Below are 21443 nucleotides of genomic sequence, written 5' to 3' on the forward strand. Positions count from 1 at the left end.
TTCACTTGGCAGCACAAGGTGTAGAGTTGCATGGCTGTTACACATGACGGCCAGATTAGCATCCACAGACACACCCACGCTGTTTTTGACCTTTAGCATCGAGTCTGTTTGTGATTTGGGGCTTTTATTGATGAATTACGTCAGCTTTTTCGATTATGTGGAGCTCGCGGTGTCAAAAATGACTTTTCACAGCAGCAGAAAGTTACAGGAAATGAACATCCTGTTGTTCCTGGTCTGGTCGTTGTGGTTTTCAACAAAAATGATTATAATTCTGTGGATTAATATATTTGACTACAGTTTTTGTTGTTTTTTGTTTGTTTTTTTTTTTACAACCGGCAGTTTTCAACATCGGGCCCATTGAAGCACAGCCGCTCTGTGTCCTGAACAAATTGATCAGAAAACCTGTCAAAATATTCTGTTTTTTTGTTTTGTTTTGTTTTTTGTGACTCAGAGAGCGGCATTGTTCTGCTCGATCCACTCGCTTTTCGGGCGCCGCGGAGCAAAACAAATGTGAGTCTTCTTGAGGGACTTTGAAAATGAAGCCTGCCTCCGCGTATAATGCAGCGCAGCCAGCAGCATGCCGAACACGTAGCGTAGCATCCACAATCAGGATGGGCCAGTGATTATGGCTATTGTATGGGAGGAAATTAAAATGAGCCCCGGGTCATTACTATTGATCTGCAGAGAGAGAAAACACAGAGAGGAGAGGGGGAGAAGGAGATGAGAGGGAGAGGGGTGAAGGTGAGAGATGGATACTGATAAGTTCAGGTATTTGTGTGTGTCTTATGTCTGTCAAGTGTCAGACGCTTGGGGTTTAAATTCGAAATGCAATGAGGCGATTTGGTTTTATTTTGAGTTAAGACTTCCCCTGTCTTCCTCGCCAACAGGTGGACCTCCACACCTTAAAGGTGCTCACGGGCATCGCCACCCAGGGCGCCATTTCCAAGGAAACCCAAAAGGCGTACCACGTCACCACCTTCAAGCTGGAGGTCAGCACCAACGGGGAGGACTGGATGGTCTACAGACACGGCAAGAATCACAAGGTAGGGCTCAGATTCATGCACAGGCACACAGTTTTCGCGCTACGGTATGGACTGCAAAGTATTCTGGGCGACCGGAGAAAGTCTGGATGCTCTTAGGTGACACACATGCCTCGACACGCACGCACACGGAAGGGGAGAAAAATATGAGACGGAATATATGCAGCAGGAGTTGACCACAAGCCCGAAATTCACCCGGTGTCTGCAATTACAGCCTCTCCACCGCCGCTCACTTGGCTTCATTTAAGGGTTTACGACCGAGCCAGAATCGGCACACGTCTCCGAGCTCCGAGCGATACCTTACATCATCGGGTGAAGCTGCACTTAGACCACGCAGTCTGCTTTTCACATCCCATCTGGTTCCTGTTACGCGCTGGTCAGAGTTCTGCCTCGCGTCGACCTTCGCTTGGACGGGTTTCTGAGCTGCTTCTCTCTGAGGTGTTCAGGCACGATGAATCACCAGCGCTTTCTGGGGGTGCCGGGCTGTAGAAATGAAGCAGACAGTACCGAGGGTCTTTAAAACGGTCGCAACTGCAATTAAAGTGGAGGGAGCGTTCCAGTGGTTGTGGCTGTTCTTTCCATCACGGCCGCTCTCTCTCTCTCTCCCACGTACGGTGTGTTTGTCCTGCGGTCTATCGCCGACGTCTCGCTCGGCGCTATAAACGCTAATGCACAGATGCACGCGCGCACACTCGCAGATGCATACGTTTAAACTTTTAAACCTCTACCGCTGTGTGAGGGGAAACAGGAGATCCAGTTTAACCATATGGGGTTCCTCTGTAGACTGCAGCTCCCACAAGGCTTACAGCCCTGTATAACTCCCAGACAGGTGATGGATGGATAAAACAGCAGAAAATAAATAAATAAAGAAGTTCAGGGCTGCAGACATTTTTACACTGGTTGTACTGGTGCGTCTACATTTTCTCTTTATAACAACCAACTAATAACTTAATTTATTTCCGTAACACATCATGTAAATGAAGCTACGCAGGAATAAACGTGCAGATACATGTTTATCGAAATTTAAGCACACGCAACAACCGATAACATTTATCAACATTCAGATTTCAAGCGCACCATCACGACCTATGAAAATATTAAAGGGATAGTTCGGGTCTTTTGACGTGGGGTTGTATGAGGTACTGGTCTCCTGGTTACCTGCAGTAGACGACCGTCAACTCCCCACCTGTGTGGTGACACAGCGAGTAACACCGACAGGGAAGCAGAACATTGTGCTGCTAAACAGACGTACCTTAGCCACCCAAAAGAAGCCACAATTAAATTAGTATGTATCTATTTAAGTGCACGCTCTATTTTGAACATTTTTCGGGCTTTACGTTGCCGCCAGACAGCCGTGAAATACAGTGCGGAGAAGCGCAGCTGTGCTTGTGTGCAGGAATACGTACGTTGTCCAGTTGAGGGAATGTAGTCCCAGAGGGGAGGGCTGTCTGACGGCAATGTAAAGCGAAAAAATGTATAAAATATGGCGTATGCTGAAACGGATATCCATTTTTTTTTATTTTATTTTTTTTTTTTTTAGGTGTGTCTTCTTCTTTCTCTTTAAATTACACTTGACAGATTTTTGGGTTTGTGTGCGACCCCAGAGCCCTGAAATTGAGGGATTATAGAAGGAGGACAAGGACGAGAGAGTAGAGCTGTTTTTTTTTAAATTAGTTGCACAGCTGTTAAAGGGACATTTCACCCAAAAATCACTCTGACATATAGCACTATAGTCCATTGATATAGGCAGTATATCTGCTAAAGAGATGTGTTGTTTTCATGGCACTTGTTTTCTTTCTACTAAATTGCACCCACCGATTGTATCGTGCAGAAGGAAGTGTGGATCTACTTATGGACGAGAGGCGAGCTAACGAAGCTATCTAACGTTACAGCTTAGCAGAAGACGAGTCTCTCGTCCATGACTTGATGCACGCTTCATCCTGCAAGGTGATACTGGGAGTGAGTGTGATGTGGTTGAAGGAAAATAGTTCCCACATGAATTTGCTCATGACAAAGTCTGTGGATCATCCTGAGTAACCGGGTTATGATTTTTGGAAAGAAAGACTTAGAGAAAGAGCTTTGAACACCACATGTGGAATCTATTTCGATAGATATATTCAAGAAGAAGGCAAACATCTCCAAAACTGGGGCAACTCAAACCGAAACAATCTAGATCGATAAATAGCACGATGGGTAAGAAGGAAAATATGTATTTTTTGATTTTAACACAAACTGTCTCTTTTAACTTTGTCCAGGGTTAAGATGAACAGAAATTGTGAATTTGGTCCTGTAATGGGAAAAGTATGTGCAAATAAATCTGCCTCTTTTTTTAACAATCCGACAATCAATCAAGCAGTCCAACATTCAGCCAGTCGCGTCCGTAAAATAGCAATATTGGCTCTAAAACAACAAAAATCCAGTATGCAAAACGGATTAATGATGATGTTTTGGGGTTAGTCGTTGGTGTCACCACCCATAATCCCCCTTGATTCCCTCGCAACCCTGGAAAGCTGCTTCGGAGCTCACTGCCTAGGGAGATGAAGAGGGGTGTGCGTGTGCATAAAGCAGGGATGTGTGTGTCTTTGAGGAGGAGGAGGAGGAGGAGGAGGAGGAGGAGGGTCAGAGTAGATCAGCAGCCACAGATGCAAACATACATGTACAACGTCAAACCAAATAGTACGGGTGTTTTGAGCTGTTCGGCCCCCCTGGTGAGTCGGTCTGTTCTGTAATCTGATGGTTAAGCTGAGGGTTGGTGGTGTTTTCATTTGATCTGCTGCTGTTCATCCGTCAGGAACGAGGAGGCAGGGTGAAGTCAGAGCGGAGAGAGAGAGAGACAGAGAGAGAGAGAGCTGGAAAAGACGCCGAGAGGGATGGTCAGTTATGGGATCATGAGACGATGGAGTCTAATGTGTGCCCTCCTTCGGTGATCCCAACTGTCTCAGAGCGTGTTTCTTGTTAGAAAGATATGAATACATAAATAACTCCACTACGAGGGCCAGAAAGCTCCTCTGGCAGGTCGTTTTATAGTTTTGGGTGTGTATAATTGAGAACAAATCCTGGATCCTGGTTTTTCATGCAGGGATCACTTGTAAGCATGTCACATTTTTCCCCTTTTTCTGAACTCGAACTCACGCGAAAGCCACCTCGAGTCACTTATTTATGGCTTTCAATTCAAAATTCAAGGGGGATACATAGAAGCGTCCTCTCTGTTAAACTTGCTGAACTGTCCGCTCATCCATCCATCTCCCTGCTTTGACGTTTTCATTCACTCACCCCTTCGCCCAAATCTCTCACAATCTCTTCATCCATCCTCCTTCCTGCCTCCCTGTCTGCACGCACACATCTTCATTCACCTCATCCTTCCTCTTTTTTTTTTTCTCCATCTCTCCTCTTTTGCCTCCCTCGACACTCTATCATTCGTTCTCCGTTCCCCCCCCTCCCCCCTCCGCCTCCCGTCCCATCCCGGCAGTATGTGTCTGAGAAAGTCATCATGATTTAGACGGTTTACTCTGCTCGAACAAATGACTTTTTGTGCTTGGCTAGAGTGACGGTTCGGTATGCGTGCGTGTGTGTGTGTGTGTGTGCGTGTGTTAATCTGGATGAATTATTGAATTAGTGTTTTATGAGCTGGAGGCATTAAAGGAGAACGAAAAAAAAGTAATGAGAGCCACATGGTTATAAAGTAAAGAGAAAGAGAAACAGTACGAGTGTTGCATACTGTCATGTGAACACACACACACGCACACACACACGCACAATGTAATTATGTATCCAGGTAACAGCAAAGAAACACACATATACATGTTTACAACCTCTTATTTGTGTGTGTGTGTGTGTGGGGGGGGGAGCATTAGTCTCAGATGAGTAACTCTTAATAACTAAGCCACTGCACACTCTCACACACACTCTTTGGTTTTTAAACATCTGGGAGCCGACCCACAGGGGCGGCGCCACCGTCACACAACATCACGATGATTTGTGCGATCTGTAATGTATTTGATAATGTCATTAAAGGGCTGTTGCGAGCCAGATGGCACATATGGAATACATGTTAACTTGCAGGAAAAAAAAAGAAAGAAAGAAAGAAAACATTTCGGTAGAGCAGCAGAAGTAATATTCCTGAAGCTTTCACGTCATACTGACGGGCTCACAGATGACAGATACTGACTCGAGATGTGAACCAGAGAGAGAGAGGGGCAGACAGATGCTCAAACTATTGAAGGTTATGTTGCAAATCATCAGTGTGGAACCAGTTTGCTGTGCTGGAATCCTACCTTCTGTATTGTGTTCATTCTCAGATTGAGAGTTAAGATATTTGCACGCTTTATTGTTCATGAATGTAATAATCAGTCTGAACTCCTGTCTCTTTAAAAAGCCCATCTACAGAGGGGCACTGAGGGCTATTCAGTAGGTTTTAATTACTGGGCAGGAGGCAAATGTTTCTGTTTTACTCTGCACTTTATGTAGTTGGTCGTTAGGGGCAAGTAATGTGTTTCAGTCCATCCCGTTTTATTGTCTTTATGCATTTATCTGATCTTCTTTATCTCTTAACACTTGAGTGGTTCACTCGTCTTTGTTTGAGCCAGCGCAAAATACAATTAAATCTTCCATTAAAGGGGCAGTACGTAGCTAGAAATAACAGTTTATATGTCATGATGTCTGTTGCGTTGTAGCGATAGACACTGAAGTTAGCATGCTAACCAGCTAGCCCCAATCCGTCCAGGTCCAAAGCACCAGTGCTAGTGGTTTAAAAAATCCCCTGGCCCCCAGTCTTCCAGTCTGGACCGCTAGCTGCACTGCTAACTGAGCTAACCAGCTAACAGCAGTCACCATTAGCAGCAGTTAACTGTGGTATTGGGCTGCGCCACTGTTTCAAATATATAAGTATATTTATACATCTATAGTGTATGATAAAATAATGCATTATAATCATGAAACTGTGAAACCAGGATTTATCAGGATTTTTCCTCAGAATCAACAATCGTAGCCTGTAAGAGCTCAGCACCACACACTGATTATGTTTATAAGAACTGCGGAGAAGAGTTGTCTCTTAAATATTCAGAATCGCTGCTGCGCTGACCCCGCTGTCAAAATTTAAATGTGTTTTTCCACATAGTGCATATTTTAAACTGCTTTATCTTAATTCCTACCCTCCCCGCTCGGCCCTATCAACCCACGTTAGAGCGATCACTCTGAGTAAGTGCGTGTGTGCAACTTATTATTTGTTAGAGTGCCACGAAACTGCCGGTACTGACAGGTGAAACCTACATAACACTCGGCTGTCAGATTAACTAAAGTCGTTACCTGCAGGTTGTGGCTCTGCAGTCAGGAGGTGTAAGGGGATACGGAGCATCTCTGAGGTTTTCAGCTCCCAAATTCACAGTTAACCAAACTCTTTCTAAAAGGCTCCTGCAACAATCAGTTAATGGACTCCAACCCGCCACCCAGCTCAGGTTATTCTGTGTGTGTGTAGATTAGGAGTTAAGTCGAGCACCTGTTCACCCGAGTGTTCCCGGTGTCAGCTTGCTTCGTCTCTTAACTCAGGTGGAAATATCAGACGGTTAACAAACCAGCAGACAGCCTCATACACACACACTCATAGACCAAAACAAACAAACACAAATGGAGTTTAACACCGAGACCACAAGAACACTTCCAAGAGGAAGAGAATTCTTCCCGGATTCAAATTGAGCTTTCATCTCTCAGTGGCGGTCAGAGGTGACAGACGTGGAGCGAATGCTGTTTTCTGCTTCATTTACACAGAACGTCTCCGCTGAATAACAATGAGCGCAAGTGTTTAGAAGGAAATACCAAACAAGTAGAAACTGTCTTAAACAAGTCTCATTGTCTCACAGAAATTCTGTTTTCTTGTTGATTACATCTCATATTACATTTAGATGTTTATTTGACCAGATATTAGAAAAATATACTCGGTAAGATTTCGCGTTTTTGGAGTATGATTCTGGTGTCAAAGGCGATTAACCGGGTCGAACATGTGACTGCAGTGAATCAATCATTCAATCAGACTTTATTTATAAAACACCTTCCAAACAAATCAGAATGCAATGCAGAGTGCTTTGCATGTGATTTAAGAAACATGGTATTGTAAGAAAATGAAAACAAAGGTTTGGAGACAAATGAACAGTTGAAATTTTAAAAAGATTTAAAAAAATACAAATACAAACCAAGAAACGAAACCGTTAAATCAAAGATATAGAATAAATTAGATATTGCACATAAAAGCTGATTCAAAAAGTTAATCAGATCAGAGTATAATAAAATAATAATAATAATAATAATAATAATAATAATAATAATAATAATAATAATAATGGCAATATTAATGATACAGAATACAGAAAAAAAACATGAAATTATAAGACACTACATAAAAGCGCAACTCAGTACAGAAGAAGAAGAATGTGTCGCCTCATGGGAGCAAAAAGACCAGGTGTGTGTGTGTGTGTGTGTGTGTGTGTGTGTGTGTGTATGTGTGCGCGCGCGTATGTGTGTGTGCGTATGTGTGTGTGTTGTGTCGTGAGCTCCGCAGAGCCACAGTCAGTCAGCCGGTGAGGACGCGGCGCAGACAACACTGAATTATTCAAATGTCCGTGCTGTGCGCCTTTTGTGTGCATGTGTGCGGACGGAGTTATAAAATAGTAAAACAGCCCTCCATCTCCTCTAATTTCATCACACGACGACAAACACACACACACACACACACACACACACACACACCGACGTCCGGGAGGTAACCTGTATTTGACAGCTGAGTCCTGCGACGTGTGACAGGTCGGTCCACAAATCCCGCAAACCCGAATGACACATGGCACCCTGGTAGTATCCCCTGCTGTCCCCTTCCTCTCTTCTCCTCCCAGCTTTTCTTTCTTCATTTGTCACAAACTCTTTTTTTCTCCCCCCTCCCCTTTGACCTCGCCCTCCCTCCCACCTCTCCCTCACCTCGCCTCCGACTACTCTAGTCGTTTTTATTTAATTTCCCCTCTCCCGACATCCTTTCCCAGCCTGTGCTGCTGGGACCTCTGATGCGTCCGGAGGGATTTGTGGTCAACACCCTTGTCTGTTATTCTCATTATTCCTCCTCTCCATCCATCCATCCCTACCTCCTTCCCTTCGCTCCTCGGTTCCCCCGTGAACACTTCTTTCCTCCCCTTTCTGCCTCTTTCCTTCACTCACCCGTTCCCCTATGAACCCTTCTCCCCCTGGTTTGCACCTCTCTTCCTCCCTCTGCGCCGCTCACTCTCTCCTCTCTCTCGCTCAGCTCGACGCTTGACTGGTTGACCTTTTGCTTGTGTTTTTTCTTTCTTTCATTCCGCATTTCTTTCTCTCTTTGCTAATTTTTTTCTTTTCTTCTTACAACTCCTCCGAAACTTTCCTCTCATCACGATCGCTCTCCCTCCCTCCTTCATTCCACCCACGTCTCCCTGCTCCATCCATCCCTCTCTCCCTCTCCATCCATCCTCCCTCCCACAGATTAAGGTGGGAATAGGAGGTTTTGGTCTTGGCCCAGGTCCAGTGTTGTAATGACCACGGACAGCTCTGCCTGCAGCAATTCAGGAGGGCTGCTTAATGACATTTGTGCCACGTTGAGCTTAAATGCACCTCCCACAGCGAAAACAGGCCTCAGCCTCCTCCAGACGAAGACTCACACTGAGACAACGTCGTCTCTCGACCGGAGACCTCGGGTCGCTGAAAACCGCCGCCCTCCCTCTCTTCAAGTGGGCTAACCTCCCGCAGCCAGGCCCGCGGCCAATTCAGTGCTCTGAATCACAGAGTAGCTCGAGTAATACGGATAGTGTCATTATTTTTTTTTTGTTTTTTTCTGTTTCTGGATCATGCACGGAGCAGTCAAATGATCTGACATGACCTGATGATCAAGAGGGGATATGAAAAACTGGCTGCTGCACAGGAAACAGAGGAGCAGAGGTGTCCAGAGACATTCATGGATAAAAAAGACCTGGAAAACAACAAAATATTAAAGGTCTCATGTTGTAGGAAGTGAGATTTGAATGTCTTCTTCGTAGGTTGAGGTGCTATACAAACATCTGAAACATATCAAAGCCCACAGCCCACGTTCAGAAACCGTGCCTTCAATCAAGTCGTCACTAATTCCATAATAGATAGAGAGACTTTATTTGTGTTTGTACAGAAATACAACGAAATTTCAGGTGTAGTCATGTACTGGACTCAAAATGCCTAAACAAAAGTAGATAAAATTGATAATATACCCTAGAAATACTATAAATAATGCTTCCATTCATCATCCATTCTCTCAGTCACGCCAGCTCGCCAACGTATGCAAAACACGTTTCATGACAGTAAAGTGCATTTGTGATAATACATTATTGCATTTTAGTGTTGACGTGTGTTTCAGGTGTGTTTTTAGTTCTGAGTTCAGTTTGGTGATGGCTTCGGGGTAGAGACAGTTGATGAATCTTGTGGTGTGTGTTTTGATGGACCTGTAGTGTTTACCGGAGGGCAACAGTTCTGGTCACAGTGTCGTCGCGGCCCTCAGAAGTCCCCCAGGATGTGGTCGCAAAAACACCAGGAAAGCTGAAGCCAGAGATTTTCAATAAAAGTAGTTAGTGAACCCAGAAATGTCCTCGCCTGGCGCATGGAGAGGAAAGAGTTTTCCAGGTTTACTCTCTGGTTATGTGCAAGAAACCTAAAACAAACTGAGGAGTTATTACATCACTGAATCTTTCTTGAGGACAAACTGTCTCCACGTCCGTTCAAAATGATGTAAGGAAGTCCACATGTTGATCACCAGAACCAAAAAAAAATCTGTTGGTCTGGTTGAGGATTTACATCAAGGCACCTTACAATTCCCCTCACCTTTATCCTTACCAAAGGGACTTCAGTGGACTGTTACACAGAGTTACAGATCTGTGTGATAACCCTGAATAAAGCTGGTGAATCAGACCTGTGTCTGTTAACAGCTTGTGTACTGAAGCGACTGCAACACACACACACATACACACACACACAATTACCAACTGTAAGAGCTGTAAGAGTACAGTAATAAGACTAGACATTCACACACACACACACACACACACACACACTCCCAAAGAAATAGAGTGCCAAAAAAAAAAAAAAAAAATGCTCACACATTTGCTGAGGAAATGTTTCAGTGCGCACCGGGGGAAATCAGAAAGCACCCGCAAGCCCTCAACCCCTCAGAGTGAGACTTCATAATTACACTTTCACACACACACACACACACACACACACACACACAGCGTGACACACTTGTAATTACAGTCCGCTGCCACAATCCCATTAAGTCTTTTGGGGCCTTGCGGCAGTTTTCCATCATTTAACTGGTCACACTTTGTGGTATTAGGGCCACTGTAAGGGCACGAGTTCAGTGGGTCTGACTTTGTATCGCACACCCAGTGGGTCACGGGTTCAATTCCCAGCTGGCCCGGACGGCCTGCTTCTGTTCCTGCGATTCGGAAAAACCCCCTTTCATCCATATTCTGTCACCCCTGACGGCGCCCCGCTGTTTAATTGATTAGGAACAGGAAGAGAAAAAAAAAGTGAATTCACACACAGACACACAGACGAGCGCACACACTCCTAAAACAAAGCGAACATCTATAAATGAGTACCCAAGCAAGTAATTGCAAGGCCTTTGGCTCTGTTGAATGAGGTTTGCGTCTCTCTGTAATAAACACACTACGCACTGATGTAACATAATAGAAAGAGTTTTTGAGTCACGGCGGGGGAAAACAGCCTTCTGCAGCCCTCTAATGGAACAACCGGATAGATGTTCAGATTTTACTTTCCTCACATTTGGAGCAGAATATCATCGTGGCAATCGAGAGAGAGAGAGAGACAGAGAACGGGAGATAGAGATGTCGGAGAAAGGGAAGCGGAAAGTGAAATGATAGGGAGAAGAGAGCAGGAGCCCAGCTGTGTTTTCCTGTGGAGAGGCCTGACGGAGATGACAATCATAGACGGAGAAAGAGAGAGGGAGACATGACACTCCGTCAGATAGACAGAGATATAAAGTCTCGGTGTCAGGGGACAAAAGGAGTGCTTCTGGCCATGTGCGCTTGCATTCAATTTCCTTTTTATCTGTACTTGTGTGGGTTTTCAGAGGAAGTCGTGTGTGTGTGTGTGTCTGTGTGTGTGTGTGTGTGTGTGTGTGTGTGTGTGTGTGTGTGTGTTGCATGTGCACATAGGGAGCTCTGAGGCGGTGGAGTGTGTTCATGTCTGGAAGCTGAATAACATGTTGCGTGTGTGCGTCAAAAGGTCGACATGGTGAAAGTGTAAAGATGATGTTTTCCTTTGTGTCACGTGCGTGTATGTGTGTGTGTGTGTGTGTGTGTGTGTGTGTGTGTGTGTGTGTGTGTGTGTGTGTGGATAAGTCAAGAGGACGTGTGAAGAGGATGCTCTCCCACATACTTCTACACACTTTAATTTATGACACACCGCGCGGCCTCTGATGGTGTGTGTGTGTGTGTGTGTGTGTGTTGAACAACCTTTGCACTCGTTTCTTCCATCATGAACAGAGACAATGTACTCTGTGTGTGTGTGTGTGTGTGTGTGTGTGTGTGTGTGTTAATGTATATAAGCACGTAGAATAGTCGTCATGTCCTTTTAACTTGTGTTATAAAGGTCCAGTTTGTGAGATTTACTGGCATGAAGCAGTGAGACAAATTGCAACCAACTTTGGGGGGTCAGTGTGTTTGGTTTGTCCATTTTTGGCCACTGTACAAACAACATGGAGGACCTCTTGAAGTTGGACCCGCCCCCTCTGTGAGATATGACACAACACAACATTTATTTATCATTTGTCCTCCAGAACAAGATGATCATCGTCCATCCTGAGCTGCTGTGTCATCATCAAATGTCCTTAAAAAGTCCTTCCTGTCGAGGGAGAGACAGAAAATCCCTCCAGCCATGAATGTGATATGATTAAACCCCTCTCTCTCTCTCTCTCTCTCTCTCTCTCTCTATAGGTTTTCCACGCCAATACCGACGCCACGGAGGTGGTTCTCAATCGGATCCCACAGCCGGTGCTGGCCCGCTTCGTACGGATCCGGCCTCAGACGTGGAAGAACGGCATCGCGCTGCGGTTCGAGCTTTACGGCTGTCAGATTACAGGTGAGAGAGAGAGAGACGAAGCTTTCTCAGACTTTTTTTTTTTTTTTTCTGGCCCATCTCCTCCTGGGACCAGTGATGTACTGGTAGTTTTTCACCGGGTCAGAAGGCGGGTCATGAAATAAATAACTTCTGGAAAATGACATTTTTTTTCCCCCCTCTTCATTCATGCGACCTAATGATAAATAATCCCTTAATTCATCCGTCCATCAATCCACCAGTGCTCTTATTCATACTTCCCTCTCCCTTTCACATGCACACAACACACCCACTCTCATGTGCACTCACACTCTGACCCCTCGCTCTTTCATATACATATCCTCTCTCTCCGTCTCCCACACACACACACACACACACACACACACACACACACACACACACACACACACACACACACTCAGCCCTAATAGAATAATTCTAGAGTGTGATGTGTGGGTGATAACATCAGAGAGTAACAGGCTCTCAGCTTTCATCTGCAGCCCTGGCAAACAAACACGATTTCAACCGGCATAATCAGCTCAATACTATAAATAGATAAAACTTAATTAGACCGTCTGTGTTTGTGTATCTGTGCGTGCGTGTGTTACAGAAATGGTAAAAAAGAAAAAAAAAAGGGAGAGAGTCCGAATCCATTTCAGTGTGTGTGTGCGTGTGTGTAGGTGTGTAGGTGTGTAGGTGTGGGTGTGTGTGTCCCGGCTCCACTGTATCATTATTAGGTTAGGGCCTCTCTCTGCTGCCATCGTAGTGGCCATTGAGAGGGACAGATATGCTCTTATCTCGGAGGGCTATTTCAGCACCCACACAAATCACAGTAGCACCAGAACAATATGATACTCCCAGTGTGTGTGTGTGTGTGTGTGTGTGTGTGTGTGTGTGATAGAGTGAGGGACGTGGCATATATCGGGTGTCTTTTCCTGTGTTCCTGTTCCACCAATTGCCTTATTTTTTACCCTATTTTAACACCTGAAATTGCATTATACATCACCGCACTTTTTCCTCACTATACTTACAGCAGTGAGGTCCGATTCAACACGTCTTTCGGCCATTCGTGTCTCACTGCGCGTGGCTCATCTCTGCCGCTTCGTAATGCCTGCGATACATCACGAGCCCTGACTGAAATCTCGTCAGTTTCGGAGAAGCTTTATCCCTTTCACACTGTCAAGGAAACCACTCAACGCCCACTAATGTCTGGCTGTTGTCATCAGTGGTAACTTTGCAGAAGTCACTGGTGTTTACCAGTAGTAGTGGCTGTCCATGCAGCAGCACAATCAAAGAGTAGCCGCTAACATGGCTCCACTAAGTTGGTTATAAACTTGTTGCATTTCCAATAGATCCTTCAGTTAAAGTTCCCTGTTTCTTTGTGATTTAGAAGCTTTATTATGAAGCAGCAAAAATCAGAAAATGTTGGATTTTCACAAGTAGCAACTTCTCCTGAAACGGCTGAAAGCGAAAACCATAAAACAGTAAAATACAGCCGGCGTCAGAAAGTGCAGACAGGGACGCAGGAGAGAAACTCAACTTCAAACCGCAGAAACTTACTAAGAAGCTACAAAATAACTGGGACTTGAACACACAAGCCTCCTCCATTTTTCCTGCTATTGCCTTTGGTCGGGCAACACAGACTCGTGAGGGGAAGAAGGTGACAAGCCGTGTGTTGGCTGCGGCTTACGGCTACAAAGAAGGTCCATTTTGGTTGCATCTCTGCTCAACTCAGTGCCGTAAAAAAACTTTTCAAAGTAAAAGCAAATCAGCGCAGATCAGTTTGATGGGAAAAGCTGTTTTCTACTGTCCCGTCTGTGACGCCGAACATGACACAGCAGACAAAAAGAAACAATGGAAACAGGAATGGAGTCAATTCTCTATGTCAGCCTGCTCACTCACGATTAAAAAAAACTGACACATATCTGCTAATTTTGATGCAGAAGTGGGATTTGTAACTTTAGAGTTCACCCGAGGTAAAAACAAACTGCTCCTCCACGGTTTCAGGGGGGATATGTCTATAACCTGCAGAGAAAACTTCACAACCAAACACGCCCGCTAATAGCTCCGCAGTATCTCTTCTTCCTCTCTCCCTCTACATAGACATATTGACAAGCGCACACCCGAACACACCACCAGAGGGAAAGTGATAATGCCCTACACAGGCCTATAAAGGCGGACATAAAGCAGTCAGTCAGTGACATGTCATTAACTTAAATCACACTTTTATGTCTCTCCCGCTCTCTTCTTTTTTCCTCACTTCCCACCTATCCCTCTTCGACGTCGCTCTGTTTTTTCTTCCCTCTCGTTCCGCTCCCTCCTCTGTCCTTCTACTGCCTTTGCTGACAGCTTCCATTCCCACTTTTCTCTCGCTCTCTCTCTCATTTTCTCCCCCCCTCCCTCACCTCTGTCCCTTCTCCTTAAATCTCTCCCTGCATGTCCCTGCCTCGTTCAGCTCTCCAGCCCTCCGCCTGCCTTCTCTCCTTCCTTAATCTTGTTTTATTTTAGCCCCGCAGCATCATCTATCAATCATTTATTTTTAGCACCTTTATCATTTTTTTTTTCTTTTTTTGCGTGAGTGCATCCGTGTGCATGTGTATCAGCGAGCCTCAGTGGTCTACTTTGCAGCTTTTGCAAGACCCTGATATCAGGGAAAAGCACAGTGGGTAGTGTGTGTGTGTGTGTGTGTGTGTGTGTGTGTGTGTGTGTGCGTGTGTGTGTGGGCTCAACATCAGAGCACGAGCCAGTGGAAGTGTGTGTGTGTGTGTGTGAGAGACCTTGACTGGTTCGACTTGCCGGTGCATGCGTCGCTTTGTGTGTATACATGAGTGTGTGAGCTTTAAGTACTCTCACGCCGCTGTGATCTCCAGAGATGATATTCTCATCCACTCCCACTGCAGCCCTGAGTTAAAAAAAAACCCAAAAAACCCTCCATGTGTGCAGTTGCTTAAAAAAAAAGAGAGAGAGAGATTCAAAAAATAAAATAAACAACACAATAATAGAATTTTCTCCTGGCTAATCAGTTTTCCTGTTCGGAGCTTGAGGGAGCTCGTCGAGCGTGGCGGGGCTGTTGTTGTTTATTGTTGATTCATTATTTACCGCGGCGAGGCGCGGCTGCAGACGTCACGCCATTAAACATTCATGTCCGTGTGGACCCGAAGAATGTCACCATCAATCAGCGTCACCCTTCACTGTCAATCTGCTCCCTCTCTCTTTTCTTTTCTGCGCCGGCGTCTCTCTTTATCTTTCCCGCCCTGTCTTTTCACCCGCTCTCTCCACAGTCCATCGTTCTCTTTGACCTTTTCGTCTATCTCTTCATCTCCTCCTCCTTGTCCTTTACCTCCTCTTCCTCACCCTTCATCCTGCCCCCTTCTTCCCCCCCCAGTCCTCCCGCTCTGAAACCGGAACGGTCACTATGTTTTTTCACTCCCTCTTGTTTCATTTCATCATTATTTAGCGCGATAACATATTCCGATGCTTGTTAGACTAAAACACATTTGTCAGTACAATAAACAGTTCCTCTTTGATCTGCAGCGAGCTTTCATTTAGCTCCTCCGTCTGGGACTACTCTGGCTCAATTCCCCACGAAGTATCCCCGTCGGTAGCTCGGCTAAAGTTATGCAGCAACTCCGCAGCCGCAGGAAGAGGGGAAATAATGAAATGGGTTGGTGGGAAGCAGCGGAGTGCGACACACCAGTTTTTTTTTTAACAACATGCGTCACAGAAACCGCAGAGTTTAGCACAGAGATGAGATCAAACAGTGACGACAAATCACACATACATGAAGAGGTTTTAAACTATATGATGTCAGGCAATGCGGTAACATCACTTATGCAGACTAGTTAGAGAGAACAGAGGTCCAACATCAGACTTTAAATGCAAGAAATATCCAAGTAATAGTATTCCTTTCATGTCAATTAAGTTTATTGCTGTTTTTCATGTGGGTTTGTCAACTTTTACCTGTAAAATGTCCCAAAAATCCCCCTTTTCCACCTGTAACTCTAAAAGAAATCAATCAAAAAGTTGAAGTCCTGCTTCAGAAAATGCCCAGTAGAAACATTAAGCTCTTCTTCTTCTGTCTCCTGCTCAGACGCTCCCTGCTCAGAGCTGCAGGGCATGTTGTCCGGGCTGCTGCCCGACTCCCAGATCTCCGCGTCGTCCATGAGGGACATCCACGGCTCCATGGGGGCGGCCCGGCTGGTGGCCAGTCGGTCAGGCTGGTTCCCCAACCCGACGCAGCCCATCGCTGGAGAGGAATGGCTGCAGGTGCGTCACCTTAATCCTTAGATAGATCCAGAGGGAAGTTTCTACATGTACGAAAGAAGAATATAGGAATAAAAGGAGAATATCATCACAATGATAAAAACACAGCTGTGAAATGATGATCTACCAACGAGAAATACCACTGTGGCTATAATAGAGTTAGTGCAAATGTAAGCCGATTAAAAAGTACAAAACAGCACAAGAATAATGATCACGGTGGATAATATAGATAAATAAATAATCAATACCATAGCCAGTAACTCCCTTAATTACCGCGGATAAGATAATGAGAAAAAACAGAGTGAGAATAATGATTACAGAGTATAATATAAAATGCAAATTGAATGTAAATGTATAAACAAATACAAATGCAAATTGAGCATAAGGGACTTCTGAGTGGTGTTTTTACATGAAGGACTACAAAGTGCAGACTGTAGCTGCAGATGAGGAGCTACAGGTGGGCATTGTGCCACTTTGCCAACAAAAATGATCAAGGCTGTTAGTCTCAGTGTAGACAAGGTAATCTGCACAGCGGACAACATTTCGAGCCACCGGTCTGCTTGTGTCTCTGATTGTTCTGAACCCGACCCGGCTCATGAAATCCAATGCAAACGCAAAAGACAATCTTAGTTCTTAAGCCCAGAAAAGTTGTTAAAAGTTCTGTAATTGGAAAACCAGCAGTGATCGATCGCTCGGGGGGCCACAGGGGGAAAGTTAGGGTTGCCAAAACAGGCGTCGGGGATCGGCCCTCCTGCGCCGCCGCGAGCTAACAGTAATAATTATCTTTGTGCGTGTTGCAGGCCGACCTCGGCGTGCCCAAGACGGTGCGCGGCATTATTACCCAGGGTGCACGAGGCCTGGAGGGCAGCACAAGCGCCGAGAACAGAGCCTTCGTCAGGAAGTACAAACTGGCGCACAGCTTGACGGGCAAAGACTGGACTTTCATCACCGACAGCAAGACTGGGTTTGCAAAGGTAAAGAAACGCACACACACACACACACACACACTCTGTCTGTCTGACACTTACATATGTACTCTCCTCTGTCTGATTGTCACTGTCACTTCTCCCTCATTTGTAGTTTATTTATAGCTGTCTTTCTCTCAATCCCTCCTCGCTCTCCCTCTCTTTTTTCCCCTCTCTCAGCCTCGTCATTTTCAGGGAAAGAAAAGCCATTATATTACAGCCTCGGCTCTGATAATAATTCAATTTAATCACCTCACTCTTCATTCTGCCTGCTCCTGTCTTTCTCCCTCTCTAAGTCCTCTGTACTCTCCCGCTCCGCTTTTTTTTTTTTATTCCTCTGTCTCATCCTCTCGTTGTGCTCATCCTCTATTTGTCTCTCATGGGTGTTAATTAAAAATGTCTTTCCTGCATCACCACTCAGCACTGCTGGCAGTCTAACGCTCTGTGAGAGACAGGGCACTTTAAACTCTGTTCTCCTCTCTGAGACTCCGTCTTTAAAGCGCTTTAATAGTACTACTGAGTGCCTGGCTTTGCTCCCCGATGCTAAAATCCTGTCCTCTCTCATCTGACTGTCTTTTTAAATGAGCATCCTGGGAAATTCATCATATGTTTTTTTTTTTTCTCTTCTTTTTTTTAAACTCCAAAAAGTGGGGAAGACAGGAGAGACGATTCAATTAATGAAACCAATATTACAACTTTTATAGCCCCGCATTTGTGAGAGGAGTCGAGTCAGTTTCCAGCTCGTGATAAATCTTGTGCTTCCTGCCAGAGGCTGCTGCAAGCCGCCTCGGAAAATTACTTGGAAAATCAAAGGAAAACACAGATTCTGTTGTTATTTTTATGACACGTGTCAAGCCGTGCTTGGAAACAATGCTGATTAGTAGCGTTACAAGACTTTTGAGAGACAGGCTCCACCGTAGTTTTGCTATTGTTTTTCAGCGGTGGAGTGGTAAAAAGAGGAATTCAACCACCTCTGCAGCTGTTTTTACGTCTTCCCACCGTCGTTTCAGGGTACTCATCCTCGACGCCGCCTTGTATCCTTGCACCCGCCACTGAGAGATGTCACACATATCAAATAAACACTGGAGTAAAGCTCATCGTTCATCATTTTAGTATCTGAGGCACGTCGCAGACAGCTCTGGCTTTGAGACAAACTCTGGGACAAGCAGTGATACTTGTAAAACAGTTTCCTTTGAATCAGCACTGGGAAGACACAGCAGGATCTGACTGTCAGACGCAGCTGTCGTCAGTCGAGCTGGCCAGAGATCTTTGCCATATTTTCCTGTGGAGTGAGCAAATTGAACATAGGAATGTCGTAATTGGCAGGAAGATGTCCTCTACACAGGAGGGAAATGTTTTATCCTGATTTTTCCCTAAAATGAAAATCAGAAAGCACTCCGCAATAACTCTCTAAACACCAGTAACACCGCCGTCAACATCTGTTCCTAGATTTTTGAGGGGAACAGCCACTACGATACTCCAGAGGTGCGGCGGTTTGATGAGATCGTGGCCCAGTACATCAGAGTCTTTCCGGAGAGGTGGTCGCCCGCTGGGATCGGCATGAGGATGGAGGTCCTCGGCTGTGACCTGCCTGGTAAGAACACACACACACATGCACACACACACAAACACACACACACACACGTGCACATGGAACATAACAGAGGGCTGCACACACACTTGCAGAAAAGAAACACACACACACACATGCTTCACCACATCGAGCGTGCAGGATGAACGCTTGTGCTCTCACATACACAGATGACGCCAATCAGTCCATCTTCTATTTACAGCAAAAGTTATCTCATGGCACTTTCCAGTTGGAGCAGGTCTAGTTCATACTCTTCGTAATCAATTAACATTTGCCTCATGATCCAGCACTTAGCAACAGTGGCAAGGGAAAAAAAAACCTGTCCTTTAACAGTTAAAAACCTTGAGTAGAACCCGACTCGGTGGAGTGCAGCCATGACATTTTTGCACTAAACATAAACGCATTTCTCTTTATAAAAGTTCTGCGTTCAAACGACAACGCCGTGAAAATGACGGTCTTCCACACGGGTCCCCACAAATGATCGAAGACGCCGCAGCGTGCATGCCAGGCCGGTAGTTTGGGGGGGTGTAATTTTCCAATTTAACACCACAGAATAAAACCTGCGTACAAACGTTATCTTCTACCAAACGGTGATGTGCGGTGCAGCAAATTCAGTCAGCAGCACTAACGAAGCACGATAGTCCGCTTTGTTAATGTTGTCCAGATCTTAACACGCAATAGACATCTACAAAGTGCAGTCCTGTTGCCACCGTTTTCAAAGGAAATTGCATATTGCCAGTTTACACATGGACGGTAAGGCGGCCATTTTCCACAGATTGTACCCTGGAACATTGTTGGAAGAAGAAAAAAAAAGTGAGTCAGTTAACAAATATTTAACCATTTTAATGAAAACCCCCTAATTCACAATCACAGCGACCCTCTTCTCCCATAAAATCACTGAAATAAGAGCGGCTAAGAGAAATTACCCGAGTGTGATCAAGAGCAATCACACATACATCATCATAATTATTCTGCCACGTCTGTACACATATGTATATTACATGATCCATAAACATAATTACAAAAACAACATTAGAGACTTGAATGTCTAAATCACACCATTCATCTCACTGACGTCCATAATTAGACTGTATTTCTGTGTGCGTGCTTTATGAGCTTTTTGGAATGCATGCTCACTTTCTTAGTATATATCCTCAACCGTCGATGTATGTGTGTGTGTGTGTGTACTCGCGTGCGTGTGTGCATTCAGCGTTGTGGCTGAAGTTAATCATGTTGCTCTATAGGAGGCATTGCAGCATGTCTGGACAGGGATTAACATGTCTAGGTCATGGGACTTTTACTAATAGTGACCAGCTGTGTAGTTGCGCCGCATTGTGTTTCGCAGCCTATCACGTTAATAACATGTTGCGAGTGCGTTGCGCGGGATTAGTACGCTCGGCTGAATTTCATCAATCTGTGATCTATTCTTTAAAAGAAAAACATCAGCTTTTCTTTCTCAATGTGTTCCGTTTGATATATTTTCCACTCGATCGGTGTAAACACAGGGATGATTTAGTGTGCGGAGTAATGAATGCAGACCATTAGTCGGTATGTTTTGTAAGTACCATATATTACAATATGTTACTGTTGTACAGGGCTTGTTAGCTGTGGAAAAGCAAATTATCCCCAGCTGCACAATAACTTCAATAATAAAGCAGTCGTTGTACAAATCTCCCCACAGTTTCTACTTAATCTGAGCAATAATGGCATGCTGCATAAATTCGGCAGCGGCTCTCCTGAAGCAGAGGTGTTTTTTTTTTTCCTGTGTCCTGTCCTGTGCTACGAGGAAATCACAGCCCAGACTGTAGTCGTCCCTCCATTCGTCTTCTCCTTCATGTGCCCATTGGATCTCACTGCTTCAGTCAGGTTGTGACACGCGGGAGGTGAAGACAAGAACAGGAAATGACACGTACCTGCTCCCAGTGGACGGGAAGTGGGCCGTTGGCTGCAACTGATGGCCTGCCGCTCGAACTCTGCGGAAGAGGGAGAGAGAGCCCGAGGGGAACGATATATCCTAGATGTGTCAGGACGAGCCAGGAGGCCGGTGGTGACGGGCAGAGAAGAGACATCCTCTACCGTTAACACACTTACCATGAGTGTAATAAACGTCAAAATTCAGTTAGAACATTTTAAGTCAGAGACAGATTTGACTTTGTTGGACGAGCAGTCAGAAGAAAATCTGCAGAGTGAACTTTGTCAAGTCGCCACAATAAAATCTTGGCGTTTTATCTTCCTGCAAACCACAGATGTGTATCAGATTAGTACGTGTGATACGTACCATACTGACAATTTCCACATTATGTGTCATATCACAATCACATTCCATGTATATGAGCGGGAATTCATCTCAGGAGCAGAAGTGGGATGGAGGTGGAACAACAGCTGGGCCATGATTCGAGACGGTGTTTCAAGCATGAAACCGCTGGATATTTTTAAGGAGATACTGGGAAATTTCGGGATATTTTTGACAAGCGG

At 45.0% G+C, this 21443-nt stretch overlaps 1 protein-coding gene across 3 annotated transcripts in view; it reads left to right on the plus strand.

The window, feature by feature from the left end:
• LOC119026056 (neuropilin-2-like) overlaps positions 1 to 21443 on the plus strand; it is a 103369-nt gene that overhangs the window by 45165 nt on the left and 36761 nt on the right. For all 3 annotated transcript variants that reach the window (XM_037110146.1, XM_037110147.1, XM_037110148.1), the window contains exons 7-11: positions 888 to 1043; positions 12029 to 12173; positions 16240 to 16415; positions 17213 to 17386; positions 18827 to 18971. In XM_037110146.1, coding sequence (XP_036966041.1) covers positions 888 to 1043; positions 12029 to 12173; positions 16240 to 16415; positions 17213 to 17386; positions 18827 to 18971 — 796 coding nt within the window. The remainder of the gene's footprint in view (positions 1 to 887; positions 1044 to 12028; positions 12174 to 16239; positions 16416 to 17212; positions 17387 to 18826; positions 18972 to 21443) is intronic.

The sequence above is a fragment of the Acanthopagrus latus genome, chromosome 9 (assembly GCF_904848185.1).
Source record: "Acanthopagrus latus isolate v.2019 chromosome 9, fAcaLat1.1, whole genome shotgun sequence".
NCBI classification, from domain to species: Eukaryota; Metazoa; Chordata; class Actinopteri; order Spariformes; family Sparidae; genus Acanthopagrus; species Acanthopagrus latus.